General features: G+C 40.6%; 1 protein-coding gene across 4 annotated transcripts in view; it reads right to left on the bottom strand.

Annotated features, from left to right (window-relative positions):
• The window catches only part of LOC147872618 (disheveled-associated activator of morphogenesis 1-like), a 191,031-nt gene that overhangs the window by 10,527 nt on the left and 165,845 nt on the right, over positions 1 to 14,659 (bottom strand). For all 4 annotated transcript variants that reach the window (XM_087356182.1, XM_087356180.1, XM_087356181.1 and 1 more), the window contains 6 exons: positions 14,171 to 14,307; positions 12,097 to 12,258; positions 10,700 to 11,003; positions 5,212 to 5,273; positions 1,930 to 2,122; positions 265 to 435 (listed from right to left, as the gene is read on the bottom strand). In XM_087356182.1, the coding sequence (XP_087212308.1) occupies positions 265 to 435; positions 1,930 to 2,122; positions 5,212 to 5,273; positions 10,700 to 11,003; positions 12,097 to 12,258; positions 14,171 to 14,307 (1,029 nt within the window). The remainder of the gene's footprint in view (positions 1 to 264; positions 436 to 1,929; positions 2,123 to 5,211; positions 5,274 to 10,699; positions 11,004 to 12,096; positions 12,259 to 14,170; positions 14,308 to 14,659) is intronic.

Here is a 14,659-nt window from a genome sequence, read left to right as displayed (position 1 = left end):
TTTTGAGCATATAATTGAAATTCTACAAAATGATGGTGAAACCACTTGTAGGTAATGAGACATGGCAATAGCGAGAAAAGGATAAAAGTGGCAAAAGTGAGAATTTTAAGATTCTCAGCACATGCGCACGTACACGGTGTGCACACACCTTAAAAAAGTCAGAATCATAAGAAATGCTTGTCACAAACAGCCCTGTAAGTGCCTAATTTGTGGAGATGTGAAGACAAGAAGAGAAGAGAATTATCAGAATAAGCGGAGCCTTACCTCCGCCTCCTGAGCAGCACGCTTTTCCTCTTCTTCTCGGCGGCGCCTCATGTTCTCATTGTCTTGGCGAGCCTCGTTGAAAGCTGTGAGGAATGCATCAAAGATTCCATAGAAATCATCTGGCTGAATTGTTGAGTTGTCCTCACCAAACAGTCTTACAGCTCGATCAAACTGAAACAGTTGAATGGAACAAACTTCACAATAACAGTGTTCTACACAGAAGAAACGTTTATGCTGTCAAGTCAAGAAGTTATGACATAATAAAAGTAGGGGTTCAGCTGGTTAGTTATAGTGTTCTTTGCTAGAACTGTTGGATACATTCTTCTCTTTGTTACTGACCAATCAGAACAAGCAGCAGCAAGAATTCAGTATGTTCAGAAACTCTCACAGAAGCGTCGACAGCTGAACTGTGTTACTGCAAGTTAACTCCAGTTCCTTGCGTAATGTTGTAATATTCTTTCCTGGTGGAAAAGAGGGGTGTTCATTTGTTTCGCTAAGATCACACAGTATTAACGAGTCCTTGATCCTATACATGCAAAAACACATAAAAAATAAATCACATTTATTTAAAACCAGCGTTGTACAATGCCACATCTGGCACCAATGTATGTTCTGTTTCCTTGCTTCCCCCCCACCATTACTTCCTTCAAAGACACAGTATGTGTGATTGGTGCATGCTTCAGCTACCAGTTCTAATGAAACGTGCTATAGGCTTGTACTCAATAACAATGCTAAGTTGTAGGCATCAACAATTGGCTTAAAAATAAATATGACAGCTAAGTAAATTTACACAATATTAGTCTGATTTCACCAAAAACAATGAGTCCCTTCTCACATTCCTGCTTATATTTGTAATCTGTACTCTCCATCTTCGTGATACAACACGGCACAAAAACTGTCCCACTTACACGTCCACAGCTTTTAACTTAAACTATGTAAATAACACAAGCTTTTTAATATCTGTTCTTCTTTCTCATATCTGGAGGCAGTGGAATATCTATCAGAACTGTGGCAAAACACTGCCAGCTGACTGATGCTTCATAGACCTACTTGTTTCTGTGTAGGATTTGAGGTTTTCATGGCAGTGAATCTGAAGATGGCTGTCTTCTGGGTTGTTGTGCTGATGATGGAGGCAGCAGTAACCTCTTAAACGTCGGTAAACTTCTACCAGACTACATGGCGCAACGACCCAGAAGACAGCAATCTTCTAATTGTTTATCTTCATTTGTTAATCCTTTAAAGCCAAAGCTCATCTAAATTAGATTACAAATTCAATCTATATCACAAACTGAACACGACATTTCACCATTACGAAGATCAACTGGTTTATGCCGTTTAAGGAAATAATCGCTGTTTACAGTGAGAAAAATACAAAACCCATAAATACAAAATGAAAAGTTACTGCTTGTTGAAGTACATGGGACCATTGCGCTTTAATGGGCTAATACAGTTATTTATTAAGAAACATATTCTATGCAACAATTTGAAAGGGACAAATGATAATCTTGGCCACCTCCAACTGGAACTGTTGGGGGGGGGGGGGATTTTTCCACTTCTGCCACTCCCCCCCCCCCAACTTCAAACATTCCTGTCAAACAGATAAGAAAATATCAAGCTTTGAACTTATCCTAAGAAGCATAAAGAAGAGATAAATAAACAACCAACCCTAGTTTTCATGTCCTGGAAAAGATCCTCCAGCTCAGAGAAACGGCACGTTGCTGACGAGAGAAATTCCTTCATCACGGGCAGGAACCGATCTCCCAGAGCCACTGGCTGCGACCGGTGGAACTCGATCTCCCGCTCCACCTCTTTAAGCCCATTGCGCAGGACACCCATGTCCTTCTCCAGCTCACCCATGCTGCACAGATCACTCGATTATAACATTTACAGACGTTTTAGCCAAAGAGACAAGTTTCTGAAACACAGCTTTAATATTTCTTTACATGTCGCTTATCCATCAGTGAATGTCTTTGATGATGGTATAACATTACTAACTCTTTATTATTTTGAACTTCATCCATCATCAGTTAAAACACAAATTATTCTCAAAAAGCGTAGGATTTCCGTACCATGTGACTTGTTTTGTCTGTGACAGAGTAGCTTAGTTTACTGGATCAAATGGAAGTTAATTTCTTACAGAATGAATTACCATGTAACAATACAATCACAAGACAACAACCGTCTTCTGAGGTGTTGTCCCACATAGTCTGGTAGAAGTTTACCAACACTTTGGAGGTGTTTGCTACTTCCATCATCACCACCCTGATGATGGAGGCAGCAAGCACCTATGAAACACTGGCAAACACCTATCAGGCTACGTGGAACAACAACCCATAAGGTCATCTTAATACATGCCATCATAAAAACCTCAAATCTCACGAAGTATGAACGCAGTTTCAGTGAGAGACTCCGAAGTTTGCATGCCACTGGGAACGAGGACAGTTGTTTACAAATGCAATGCAGCTTGCACTGTGCAACACTGTTTACATTCATTCGACTGAATTCTGTTCGGAAAGCACCTCGTGCCCTTTTATTTAGAATACATGCGTCTACGTCTCACTGGACTAAATGAACACATATGAATACAGTACAACCCCGCTACAATGCGGTTCCGGATATAAAGCAGGTACAGTCATGTCCCCCGTTGTGCAGAAAGAAAAAAAAAAGAAAAAAGTGTGTCAATTATCCTTCACACAGAACTCAAGATTCATTTCTTTACATGTACTGTTACATTACCTACGAAGCAGCGATAATTTTTGTGCATACTGTACTTTTATTCAGAAGCCTTTATTTATATACCATACGTTGTACTGACTCATAACGTAGGGAAGTGTACTGAACTAATTAGGCCTAACAGACCTACTATAAACAGGATGTTTATTTTACAATAGCCATCGTTTTGGGTAGTTCCTGGAAATACTGGTTGGCAAAAATAGTTTATTGCTAAATTTACACCTAAATTTTGATATATAAAAAGTATGTAATAGAGTATAAATAGTGTGTACATAGTGTCTGTTTGTAAATAAAAAATACAGTACAGTAGTATAATATATTTTAGTACAGTATATTAAAATGCAAGCCAAATTAATTATTTATTACTTTTTCCGTAAAAATCAATCGTAACATAGTCAAATAAGTATGTATACTCTTAAATGGCGATAGTCTATCAATACTGTACGTACTGTACAGTACGTCCAGTACTTGTACCGAATTTTCCGATACACTCCCATAATAACGCTGTTTCTCTATAACGCGGGTTTACCCGTCCCCCGCGACCCGCGTTATTGCGGGGTTGTACTGTACTTATATTTAGTTTGGTCTCGCTGTAACTGAAAAGCCACAGTTTTGGTTGTACGTAACTAGCTCTTAATTACTCACATTTCAATAATTGTTTGGTAGTCTTATTTCTATTCTAAACGTTTGTGATGATGGTGCGTTGTTGAAGTAAACAGTTTTCTGGATATTAACCATCCTCCAACACTAAATAAAATCAATAAAAACCCACGACGTTTCGGAGATGGAGTCCAATCTCTGAAATGTCGAGGGTTTTTATTGATTTCATTTAGTATTGGGCGATGGACAATATCCAGAAAACTGTTTACATCAGCAGTCTTATTTGATTAGCAGACAGTTATTAACTCTGCGAAAGAACATTGTATTTAGAAGAACAGGCGATTAAATTCCTGTATTACAGAGCAAAGAACTAGATTTAGTTAAAAGTTTAGTGTAATGCTTCTAAACCTCTCGGCAGTGACCTAAAACTGAGTTACTAATGATCTTAGTAATATTCTAATACTGTTTGAGTTGAGATGTTTTGACAAGGTAGTGGAAACAAAGTGAGAGGAGGAACTTGAGCCTTATTTAAGAGGCTATAGTGAGCGTTGAGATAGGTAGAGGTGTAAGACAGGGATGCTGCTTATCACCAATTCTTTTTAACCTGTACGGGGAATGGCTTGCCAAGGAAGCTCTGGAGGGAACAGGAGACTTCAAAATTGGAGGAAGAGTGATAACGACTGTAAAGTATGCAGACGACTTAGTAGTATTGGCGAAGGAAGAGGAGGAATTACAGAACATGATGGACAAGTTAGTGGAAACAGGTAGAGAGTATGGAATGGGAATCAACATTGAAAAATCATAGTTAATGAGGATAGCACCGAGAAAAGAACCATTGAACGTTGTAATTCTAAACCAACAGCTGGAGAATGTGGAGCATTTCAAGTACTTGGAAAGCATAGTCACGACGGACGCCCTATGCACCAATGAAGTAAAAGCAAGGATAGCCATGGCCAAGGCAGCTTTCGTCAACAAGAGGATACTTCTCACTAGCAAGTTGGGCTTGGAGATGAAGAAGAAACTAGTGAAGTGTTACGTATGGAGCAGAGACTTGGACACTCAGGAAGAAGGAACAGAAATACTTGGAGAGTTTTGAAATGTGGTGTTGGAGAAGAATAGAGAAGATCAGGTGGACGGATCGAGTGACCAACGAAGAAGTATTGAGGAGAGTCAACGAGCAAAGAAACATTCTGCAGGCGATTACACGAAGGAAAGCTAACTGGCTGGGACATATTATGAGCAGGAATGGACTAATGAGTGATATCATCGAAGGCCAGGTTGAAGGAAAGAGAGGACTGGGAAGAAGACTGATACAGCTAACCGACGACCTTAAACAAGGAAAGAAGATGACGTTCCAGGAATTAAAGCGAGAAGCCGAGAATAGGGACAACTGGAGAGCTCTTTTTGGGCAGAGCAATGGACCTGTCGTAAGACAGAACACTTAATAATAATAATAAGTGAATGGTCACACAGTTGTTATGGCATTTTTTCAGTAGCTCTGTTTTCCGAGGTACGTCATTTATCATTTAAACTACAACACAAAGCGATGGATACAAAAGAAAACTCCGTAACAAGAGCTTTATTAAACAGAATTTGATTTTATGTTAGACTTACTTTACTTTGGCAGCTTCTCTCACATGAGGAATGTCTTCCTCCAGCTTCAGAGTATCTTTGAACTGAAACAAACCAGAACCATTTAAATTAACTTCATTTTTTAAAAAAATAATATCAAGATGTAGCATATTTTACTGTGGTCTATATACTGCCTCTGAACAGATGCTGATGTTCAAACACTCATTATATGAGGTGAGTTAAAAAAAACTGAACTCTTGCTATAAAGACTTTAATGCTAATTTTACAACATTTTAAGCTCTGTCCCCTTCAAAGTAGTCCCCTCTACTGGTGACACACCATTCCCAACGTTTCTTCCATTGTTGGAATGCTTCCTGGAACACACTTTCTGTGATGGCACGCAGTTCTCTTATCGCATTTTCCTGAATCTCCTCTATGGTTTGGAAACGACATCCTTTCAAAGTGCTTTTAAGTTTGGGAAACAGGAAAAAGTCTGCTGGAGCTAAGTCTGAAGAATAGGGTGGAAGGGGCACAATGGTTTTCTGATGTTTTGCCAGATAACTGCCGATGAGGAGCAACCCGTGAGCTGACGCATTGTCGTGGTGCAACATCCAAGTCTGGCTTTCCCACAATTCAGGCCTCTTCCTGTGCAAAGCATCCCTCAAATGCGCTAAAACTTCCTGGTAGAACTGTTTGTTTACCATCTGACCACGTGGTACAAATTCATGATGGACAATGCCTTTCCAATCAAAAAACACAACCAACATCACCTTGACATTTGACAGACTCATCCGTGCTTTTTTTGGTCGAGGAGACCATTTCCCCATCCACTGCGAAGATTGCATCTTGGTTTCAACATCATAGCCATAAACCCATGTCTCATCTCCTGTTATGTGTGATGTTCTTAAGAAAGTTTTCATTACCATTTGCATTGACAACCAGTTCCTGACTGATTTCAACAAATTTTGCACTGAAGTTTTTCAGTCAAAATTTGATGGCAAGATCCTATGCTGATGCTCACTTCGTCAGCAACTTCTCGGATAGTTAAACGATGATTTCCACGAATCACAGCACGAACTCTGACGACATGATCGTCGTCTGTTGATGTGGAAGGTCGTCCAGGCCTGGGATCTTCACCGACCTATGTTTTGCCCTCTTTAAAACGTTTAAACGACTCATAGCACTGCGTTCAGCTCATACAGTCCTCCCCGTATGCTTGGTTAAGCAATTGAAATATCTCTGTAAAATTTTTACCAAGTTTGCAGCAAAATTTCACACACACACAAGCTGTTCTTCAAGCCCTTTCATTGTCACTTTGTCACTAATCCGACGAACAGCTTGTGCACGTGCTCAGTTCAGCGGATGTAGCAAATGGCACTTTGTCGTCAAAAACTGCTGCTAGGTGCGCTCAGTAGCCGCAGCACACTCTCTGTCCCGGTTGGCACACTATTTACAAATTTCGGTCTTTTTTTGAATACACCTCTTGTATATATATATATGGATAAAACTACAAACAGTGTCATGGTCTGTTAAAGGAACAAAGTCAGTAATTGATTGCATACGAGGTGCGATCGGAAAGTTTCAAGACTGTGTCAATAGAGGGCGAACCGGATCTAGTACGAGCTTCTGCCTTTAGGGGGTGCGGCCTACATTCATAGTGAATCAGTGTGCCAGCCGGCAACATCGAATTAGGATTTGTTTCTTAGTTACGGGCGTTTTGGTAGTGCATTACACCGACCCTCCTGCGATTTCGGAAAGGCGTGTGCATCAAATTTTGCCAAAGACTCGCCAAAACGGCTACGGAAACCTATGAAATGCTAAAGCAAGCATTTGGGGAGTCCGCAATGGGTCGTGCACAAACTTTTGTGTGGCATTCACGTTTTAAAAATGGCCGAACCTCTGTCGATGATGACGAGCGTTCTGGACGACCATCTTCGAGCATAACGCCCGAAAATGTTACGAAGATTCGGCAGGCCATTCACGAAGATAGACGTCGTACCATCAACGACTTGTGCGACATTGTTGGGATAGGTTATGGGACCTGTCAGCTGATTCTAAAGGAAGAACTCCATATGCGACGCATCATGACAACGAGCCAGCGCACACCGCCCTCAAAGTTCGGCAGTTTTTGGCCTCAAACACCATGGCCGTCATCCCGCACCCTCCTTATTCGCCGTGTGACTTCTTCCTCTTCCCAAAGATGAAAATTCAGCTAAAGGGAAGGAGATTTGAGACGATAGAAGAGATTCAGGCAGAATCGCAGATGGTGCTTGACAGGCTGACAAAGAAAGATTTCCAGGGATGCTTCCAGGCTTGGCAGCGGCGCTAGGATCGTTGTGTTCACTCCCAGGGGAACTACTTCGAGGGTGATGGATGAATTTAATACCTGAGATAAGTGTACGGGTTTTTATAGGCTCAGTCTTGAAACTTTCCGATCGCACCTCGTATTAGATAATCAGAAAACAGGATCAATAATTACAGATGTTATGATAATTGGAGGATATGACACATTACTTGAGATTTGATTTTCTGAAAGCACCTAGTATGAAGATGGTCGTTTTCCACATAATCTGACAAATTTACTGACATTTCAGAGTTGCTTGCAGTCTCCGTCATCGGGTCAATGACTCCATCATGTTATGACATTCTAGTTTACAATGTAACAGTGTGATTGTATGAATGACAGTTTATGCTCAAAAATATCACAATAAGTGAGTGATATATCATGTACTTAACAAAATTTCATATCCTTTATAAAAACAATAAATCTTAGTTTTTTTTTTCCATTACAACAACATTTAATCGTAATGAATACTATTTGACATCCACAAACAAAATAATATTTTTTGAGATGTTACTATACAGAGAAAGCACAACAGAATTTATGGGGGGAAAAAACTTGGGGAGTAATGGTGGGAAGTAAGGGGGAAGGATAAAAACACATATATGCAAATGTAGTGATAATTATATATAACTAGACGACTTACGGAACCTTAAGGTTCATCACCGAATTAACCTAATCCCACCTGAGATTATTCTCCCATCTACGTCTAGGTCTCCCCAGCGGTCTCTTCCCCTCAGGCTTCCCAACCAATACCAGGTGAACACATCTTGCCCCATCTATGCTCGCCACAGGCCCCACCCATCTCATTCTTCTTGACTTAATCACTCTGACAATACTGGGGGAGGAGTACAAATTTTTAAGCTCATCATTATGGAGTTTTCTCCATGTCCCTTCGTCTTCTCTCCTAGGCCCAAATATCCTCTTCGACACCCTTTCTCAAACTGTGTTCCTCCCTCTGAGTGAGAGACCATGTTTCACATCCATACAAAACAATTACAAATAAAAATCACCTGCCCGAGATACAGTAACAAGTTTAATTAAAAATCGCTTATATCTGAAGTTTCAGGTGGCTCTGAGAGCGTATATCTCTTTATCATTCAATAATAACCCTAAGTATGAATCATGTGAAGAAAAACTTTCAGAGTGTAATCCAGAGATTCAGAAAACTGACAACCAGTTACTCTCCAGTCCTTCATACTTCAAACCCCTTCTAATTCTCTATTGTCAATTACTTTTGTTACTACTCATATGAGCCATATCAGCAACAGGGACGAAACATTCGTGACCTGTTTGACTCTGTAACCAAATGTTAAAGCCCAATATTTAAAATACTGACACTTGCAAAGCCTCAGCCAATAAAAAATAACATCCTAACAAATTATTTCAATTGAAAGAAACAAAAAACACCTCATGCGTTTAAAATTCTGAAGCTATGGTAGTGTGTTAGGAAATTGCTACCACTCTAACTTACCATTTTCCAGTACTTCAAAGAATAAACAAAAAATTAGGAACCAAAATGGGAAAAGTATTAAACTAAACTGATAGTCTAAAAGTTTTAAAATTTTGCTATAAGGAAAAACTGATTCATTGTCAATAGTACAAATTTTATTTGAAGATTCACGATTAAAAATTGCAAAAAGCACACTCTGCCCTTACTTTAAAGCATTTAAATGTCAATTTACTCCAACCACAACGATGAGCAAGGAATATTAATTTCCTATAACCTAAAGGTTAATTACTGGTGTAAAGTTATGGCTTTCAATTGACTAAAGTCTTCATATTTGTAACTGAATATGCTTGATTTCACAGTCAAGTGGAAATGTCTGACACTTTACTGTCCTACTGTGTTGATTACATTTATTCTAAAATTTATCCATATAATTTAGTCATATTTTGGAAATAGTTTTTAATTGTATCCATTCATATTTTTGCCCCGGTGCATTGCACAAGTAAAAATCTGTAGCTACAATCTGTTTCCATCAACTTCTTACTTGAATTTTGGGATCCATAAAACACGCATGATTCTTTCTAAGTAAAATTATTATAGACTCCTTGGAGAAAGTAGTTAACATGTCATTTTTCATGAAATATAGTGAATGTAAATAAATATATGTGATTTATCAGGTAACATATCAGAAACACTAAAAATGATTCAACACAGAACGAGTCACGCTGCAGAAAAATGTTCCTTAAAAAAGACTCACTTATTAACCTTTAACGTGCAACATTTACGAGGTGCGATCGGAAAGTTTCAAGACTGTGTCAATAGCGGGCGAACCGGATGTAGTACGAGCTTCTGCCTTTAGGGGGTGCGGCCTACATTCATAGTGAATCAGTGTGCCAGCCGGCATCATCGAATTAGCATTTGTTTCTTAGTTACGGGCGTTTTGGTAGTGCATTACACCGACCTTCCTGCGATTTTGGAATGGCGTGTGCATCAAATTTTGCCAAAGACTCGCCAAAACGGCTACGGAAACCTATGAAATGCTAAAGCAAGCATTTGGGGAGTCCGCAATGGGTCGTGCACAAACGTTTGTGTGGCATTCACATTTTAAAAATGGCCGAACCTCTGTCGATGATGACGAGCGTTCTGGACGACCATCTTCGAGCACAACGCCCGAAAATGTTACGAAGATTCGGCAGGCCATTCACGAAGATCGACGTCGTACCATCAACGACTTGTGCGACATTGTTGGGATAGGCTATGGGACCTGTCAGCTGATTCTAAAGGAAGAACTCCACATGTGACGCATCATGACAACGTGCCAGCGCACACCGCCCTCAAGGTTCGGCAGTTTTTGGCCTCAAACACCATGGCCGTCATCCCGCACCCTCCTTATTCGCCGTGTGACTTCTTCCTCTTCCCAAAGATGAAAATTCAGCTAAAGGGAAGGAGATTTGAGACGATAGAAGAGATTCAGGCAGAATCGCAGATGGTGCTTGACAGGCTGACAAAGAAAGATTTCCAGGGATGCTTCCAGGCTTGGCAGCGGCGCTGGGATCATTGTGTTCACTCCCAGGGGAACTACTTCGAGGGTGATGGATGAATTTAATACCTGAGATAAGTGTACGGGTTTTTATAGGCGCAGTCTAGAAACTTTCCGATCGCACCTTGTACACAACAGAACATGCTAGCCTACAAAGCAGTCAGAGATAGAAGAATGAAGTGAATAAAACAGACAGTACCTTTTTCTCTAAGATCTCGACTAGATAATGCAGTAAGGTGGTGCCCTTTGCTGCGCTGGACTTGGTGTCTGCGAGGCGGTTCAGTGAAGTGAGCCTGAAGCCAGAGGCATTACCTCGGGCTCCCCTGTTCATATAATTACCGAGTGCCAGCACAAATTCTAGCAGCCGCCGCAGTCGACGCGAACGGGCCACTTCCCGAGACGCTTCCATTACAGATTTAATGCGAGGTTGAACTTCCCCAATCCACACACTAAACCGTTTCTTGTAATGTAAACTACGCAGTCTCTGTTCATAATGTGGAATCCTAGCAAACAGAAAGGGCAGGATATTAATAAATGTTCTAAAGACTGAGACATCGATCAACTTAACAAATTTGATTATCTTTCTTTGATCAAAGAAAACTGAAAAAATTCATCAACACTAATGAAGATCTGAGTTTATCTAAATTAACTGCTTATAGTTTAACTGATTCGACTGGGAGACGGTATATCAATAAGGCTGAGATCGTGAATGGGAACATAAATTTATTAAAACTGTTAAAGACCAAAGTTTCTCTACATTTTGACCTTACCTCATAGAATTTTTCTTTTCTTTTGTAATAATACAGCTACTCAGTTGGCACTTCACACATATCTTAGTGTGCATAATCATAATGTGGTAATGTGGTTAATCTCATAGCAAACACAGCTCTAGAATAATTTATATTAATTTATTTTCTGCCATGTACACCTTGAAATCCTTCTGTGTACCACTGGCATACACGTACCACACTCTGATAAATGCTGGTTTAGTGGTATGATACTGCAATGCATGGTCAGCTGGACTGTACATTATCTGATGCAAGTTAAATTAACTGTATCCTGATGCTATGAAACCACTTAATAGAAATTGGTTAAACCCAGCAGGTTATATCTGCATTGGCTACAGAAGAGGGTGAAATTTAAAATTACAGACACTAAGATATGTGTGAAGTGCCAACTGAGCAGCTGTATTATTGACTGGTGTCATGAAACCAGAACTTTATTATGGCACAGAAGAAATCATTTATAACCAGATAATCAGGACTGTGATTTGTAAAGCATCAGGAATTAATTGATAATATTGTTGAATAAATCTATTTCGTGTTAAAAATCCACGGTGAAGTAAAAGTAAAGCTGTCCCACTATATGCCATGTAGGCGCTCGGGGGAGAGCAGTGTAGCTCCTAGTCATTCTTAACCTCAGCACTAGACGGGGGTGAGTGGTCAGCGTCATGCTCCAGCTGCGCTTTAGCCCCAGGAAAAGACCCCAGTGCCCACTGGATAGGAGGCTGGGTGGGCCCCAGAGGCGGTCTGGACGCAGAGAAGAAACCACGGCATATTCACCAATTACGTAACAACATGTTATTAACGTACTCACTTGGAAATCTCATAAAGAAACCTGTCTGCTCTCGCCAGGCTATCAATTTCCTCGCTGTGCTCCTCCAATAGAGCTGCTTCCTCTACACTCGGAGTGAACTTCAGCAGTTGCTCTACCATGTCAATGGGCAGCTGGTCTTTACTGTCCATACTCAAAATTGCTCTGAAAAATCATACATGAGTATGAAAACCTGCAGAAGACAACATTTTACAGTACCGCCAACACAGCAAATCACATGACTCCACTAACACTCTGTATCTTCAAATACCCGCAACTTCATGTCTGCATGGAGCAAATACAGTACACACTGGAATGCATTTCTTTAAATTAACATACAATGTTATTTCTCTGTCACATTTCAACTGTATTTTCAGTGTTCCAATCCCAAGATATAGTAGCGTTTGAGATACTGGTATCTTCTGAATCACACTTCCTTACATAGAGGTACCAACTATCCTACTTGCTATAACTATCAGAAATAAGAACATATTTGACGATGGCTGTCTCCAGGGTTGTTGCAGTACATAATCTGGTAGAAGATTACTGACATTTCAGAGGTCCTTGCCACCTTCATCATCAGGGCAATGAGTAATCAGTGATGAGTCATCGCCCCTATGATAATCATCTCTAAAACACCAACAAACTTCTACCAGACTATTTACCAAACAGTGACATCTTTAATATTACAAAGTATATAAAATCTAAGGTCTGCATGGCAGTCAAGTTGGCACTTCAGCCTTGAAGATGGGCATAGTATGTTCCTCTGAAATGTTGGGTTCAACCTAAGTCCACATGGCATAACAAACCAGAAGACGAGCATCAACATTAGAAATCATGTGACAATCATCTGAAAGAGGACAGGAATGTATCAGACGGTCAATTTTAAATATGTCGCACGAATTACATAGTGAGCACAACAGAATATTATACTTTCAAAATGATATAAAAAACAAATGTGGTGTACGAGGCTCGTCCACAAAGTAAGTTTCCCTGGGGCCGTTTACAGAAACAAAACACAATTTCATGGAAATATTTATTGCAACAGATACAGCAAGTGTCCAGCTATTTTTCAACATATTCGCCACCGGAATTGAGACATTTGTCATACCGTGGGACCAACTTTTGAATACCTGCGTCGTAGAAGTCTGCCGCCTGGGATTGGAACCACTGTGTGACAACCATCTCCGCCTCTCTGTCATTCTCAAAACGCTGACGCTGACCGGACAGGAATTTCTTGAGGTGTAGGAAAAGATGGAAATCACTGGGAACGAGGTCCGGGCTGTAGGGTGGATGATTAAACACCTCCCAGCTGAACTCCTGCAGGAGACTTGCTGTCCGTCGAGCCGTGTGCGGCCTAGCGTTATCACTGACCGCACTTCACAGTCGGCGGGAGCTGGAATAAGAACCTCCATCTTCAACAGCTGCAACGATGCTACTGTGAGAACGCGGGAAGTGCCGTTAGTGCATGTGCCATGCTACATCATTGCTCTATCACGTACGCACAGTCGCTTCGCGCAATATAAGGTTTGCTAGCTGTGGGATGAGTGGGAAACTTACTTTGTGGACGCGCCTCGTACTTAGAATTTCATACCAACACCAGATTATGAAAAGGCTCTAGAGATTTTGTTTCAAATGACCTGGGTGACTGTTGTTGTCATGTGCCTCCACTAGATGCCACTAGCTTTTAAAATGGCTACTCCACAACAGAGGAGTTGGTGTGTTCTGAACTTAGCAAAGGAGGAGTCTGTAACAGATGTGCATCAAGCATTTCACACGGAACCACCCAGGCGAGTATCCATTTACTCTTGGTACAAGAAATTCAAATCACAATTACCACAGCTTGCATCACTAGGGACACACTGCACAAAGTTTGGGATTAGCTGGATTATCATCTCAACATCTGCCATGTGACTTGCAGGGTACATATCGAGTCCCTGTAAGGTGTGTACAAACTTTCATAGTTTTTCTATCAACTGGTGTAGGTGTGAAGTTCTAAGTATACTGCATTTGCTTTCTGTGCAATTTTCAAAGTGCAAAGTTCTTTTGTGCTCACCCTGTATTTTGTAACCCTTACTTGGAAATATCCTCATCTGACATCTTCAACTTGGAGAGAAGGATTGTACAGTTCTGTGCTCTCCTTCCGTCTATTACAGATAAAATTTTGGTTCGGTGTTTTCCGATCTGGCGCAAGTCTTCTATAGATCCATCATTCTGAAGAAAGAAAGAAAAATTGTAAGTAAGCACTGTGAGAGGTATTAGTCGTTCGCTCAGAGATGAGCTGTGGAATGCGCATGAGGAAGGGTACTGACGCTGTCTGCTAGCGGTAGTAAGGCACGGAGGGGAACCGCTTTCTCTGTACTACTGAACATAAAAACATCAGTGCAGATTGAATTACTAACAGCGGCTGACGAACATTTTACAAAGCTTCAATTCCACTTAATTCCCCATCATCTTCTTCTGCATCTTCTTCCTCCCTCTCCTCTTCCTCACTACTGCTACAACTGTTGGTATCACTGTCGTCTCATTTCTGTAACGACTTATATTTCTCAAATAAGACAGTCTT

The sequence above is a fragment of the Zootermopsis nevadensis genome, unplaced genomic scaffold, assembly GCF_977971745.1.
Source record: "Zootermopsis nevadensis isolate Lab colony 2312 unplaced genomic scaffold, Znev_1.0 Znev_ptg000025l, whole genome shotgun sequence".
In the NCBI taxonomy this organism is placed as follows: Eukaryota; Metazoa; Arthropoda; class Insecta; order Blattodea; family Termopsidae; genus Zootermopsis; species Zootermopsis nevadensis.
This window is presented reverse-complemented; position numbering and strand designations above follow the sequence as displayed.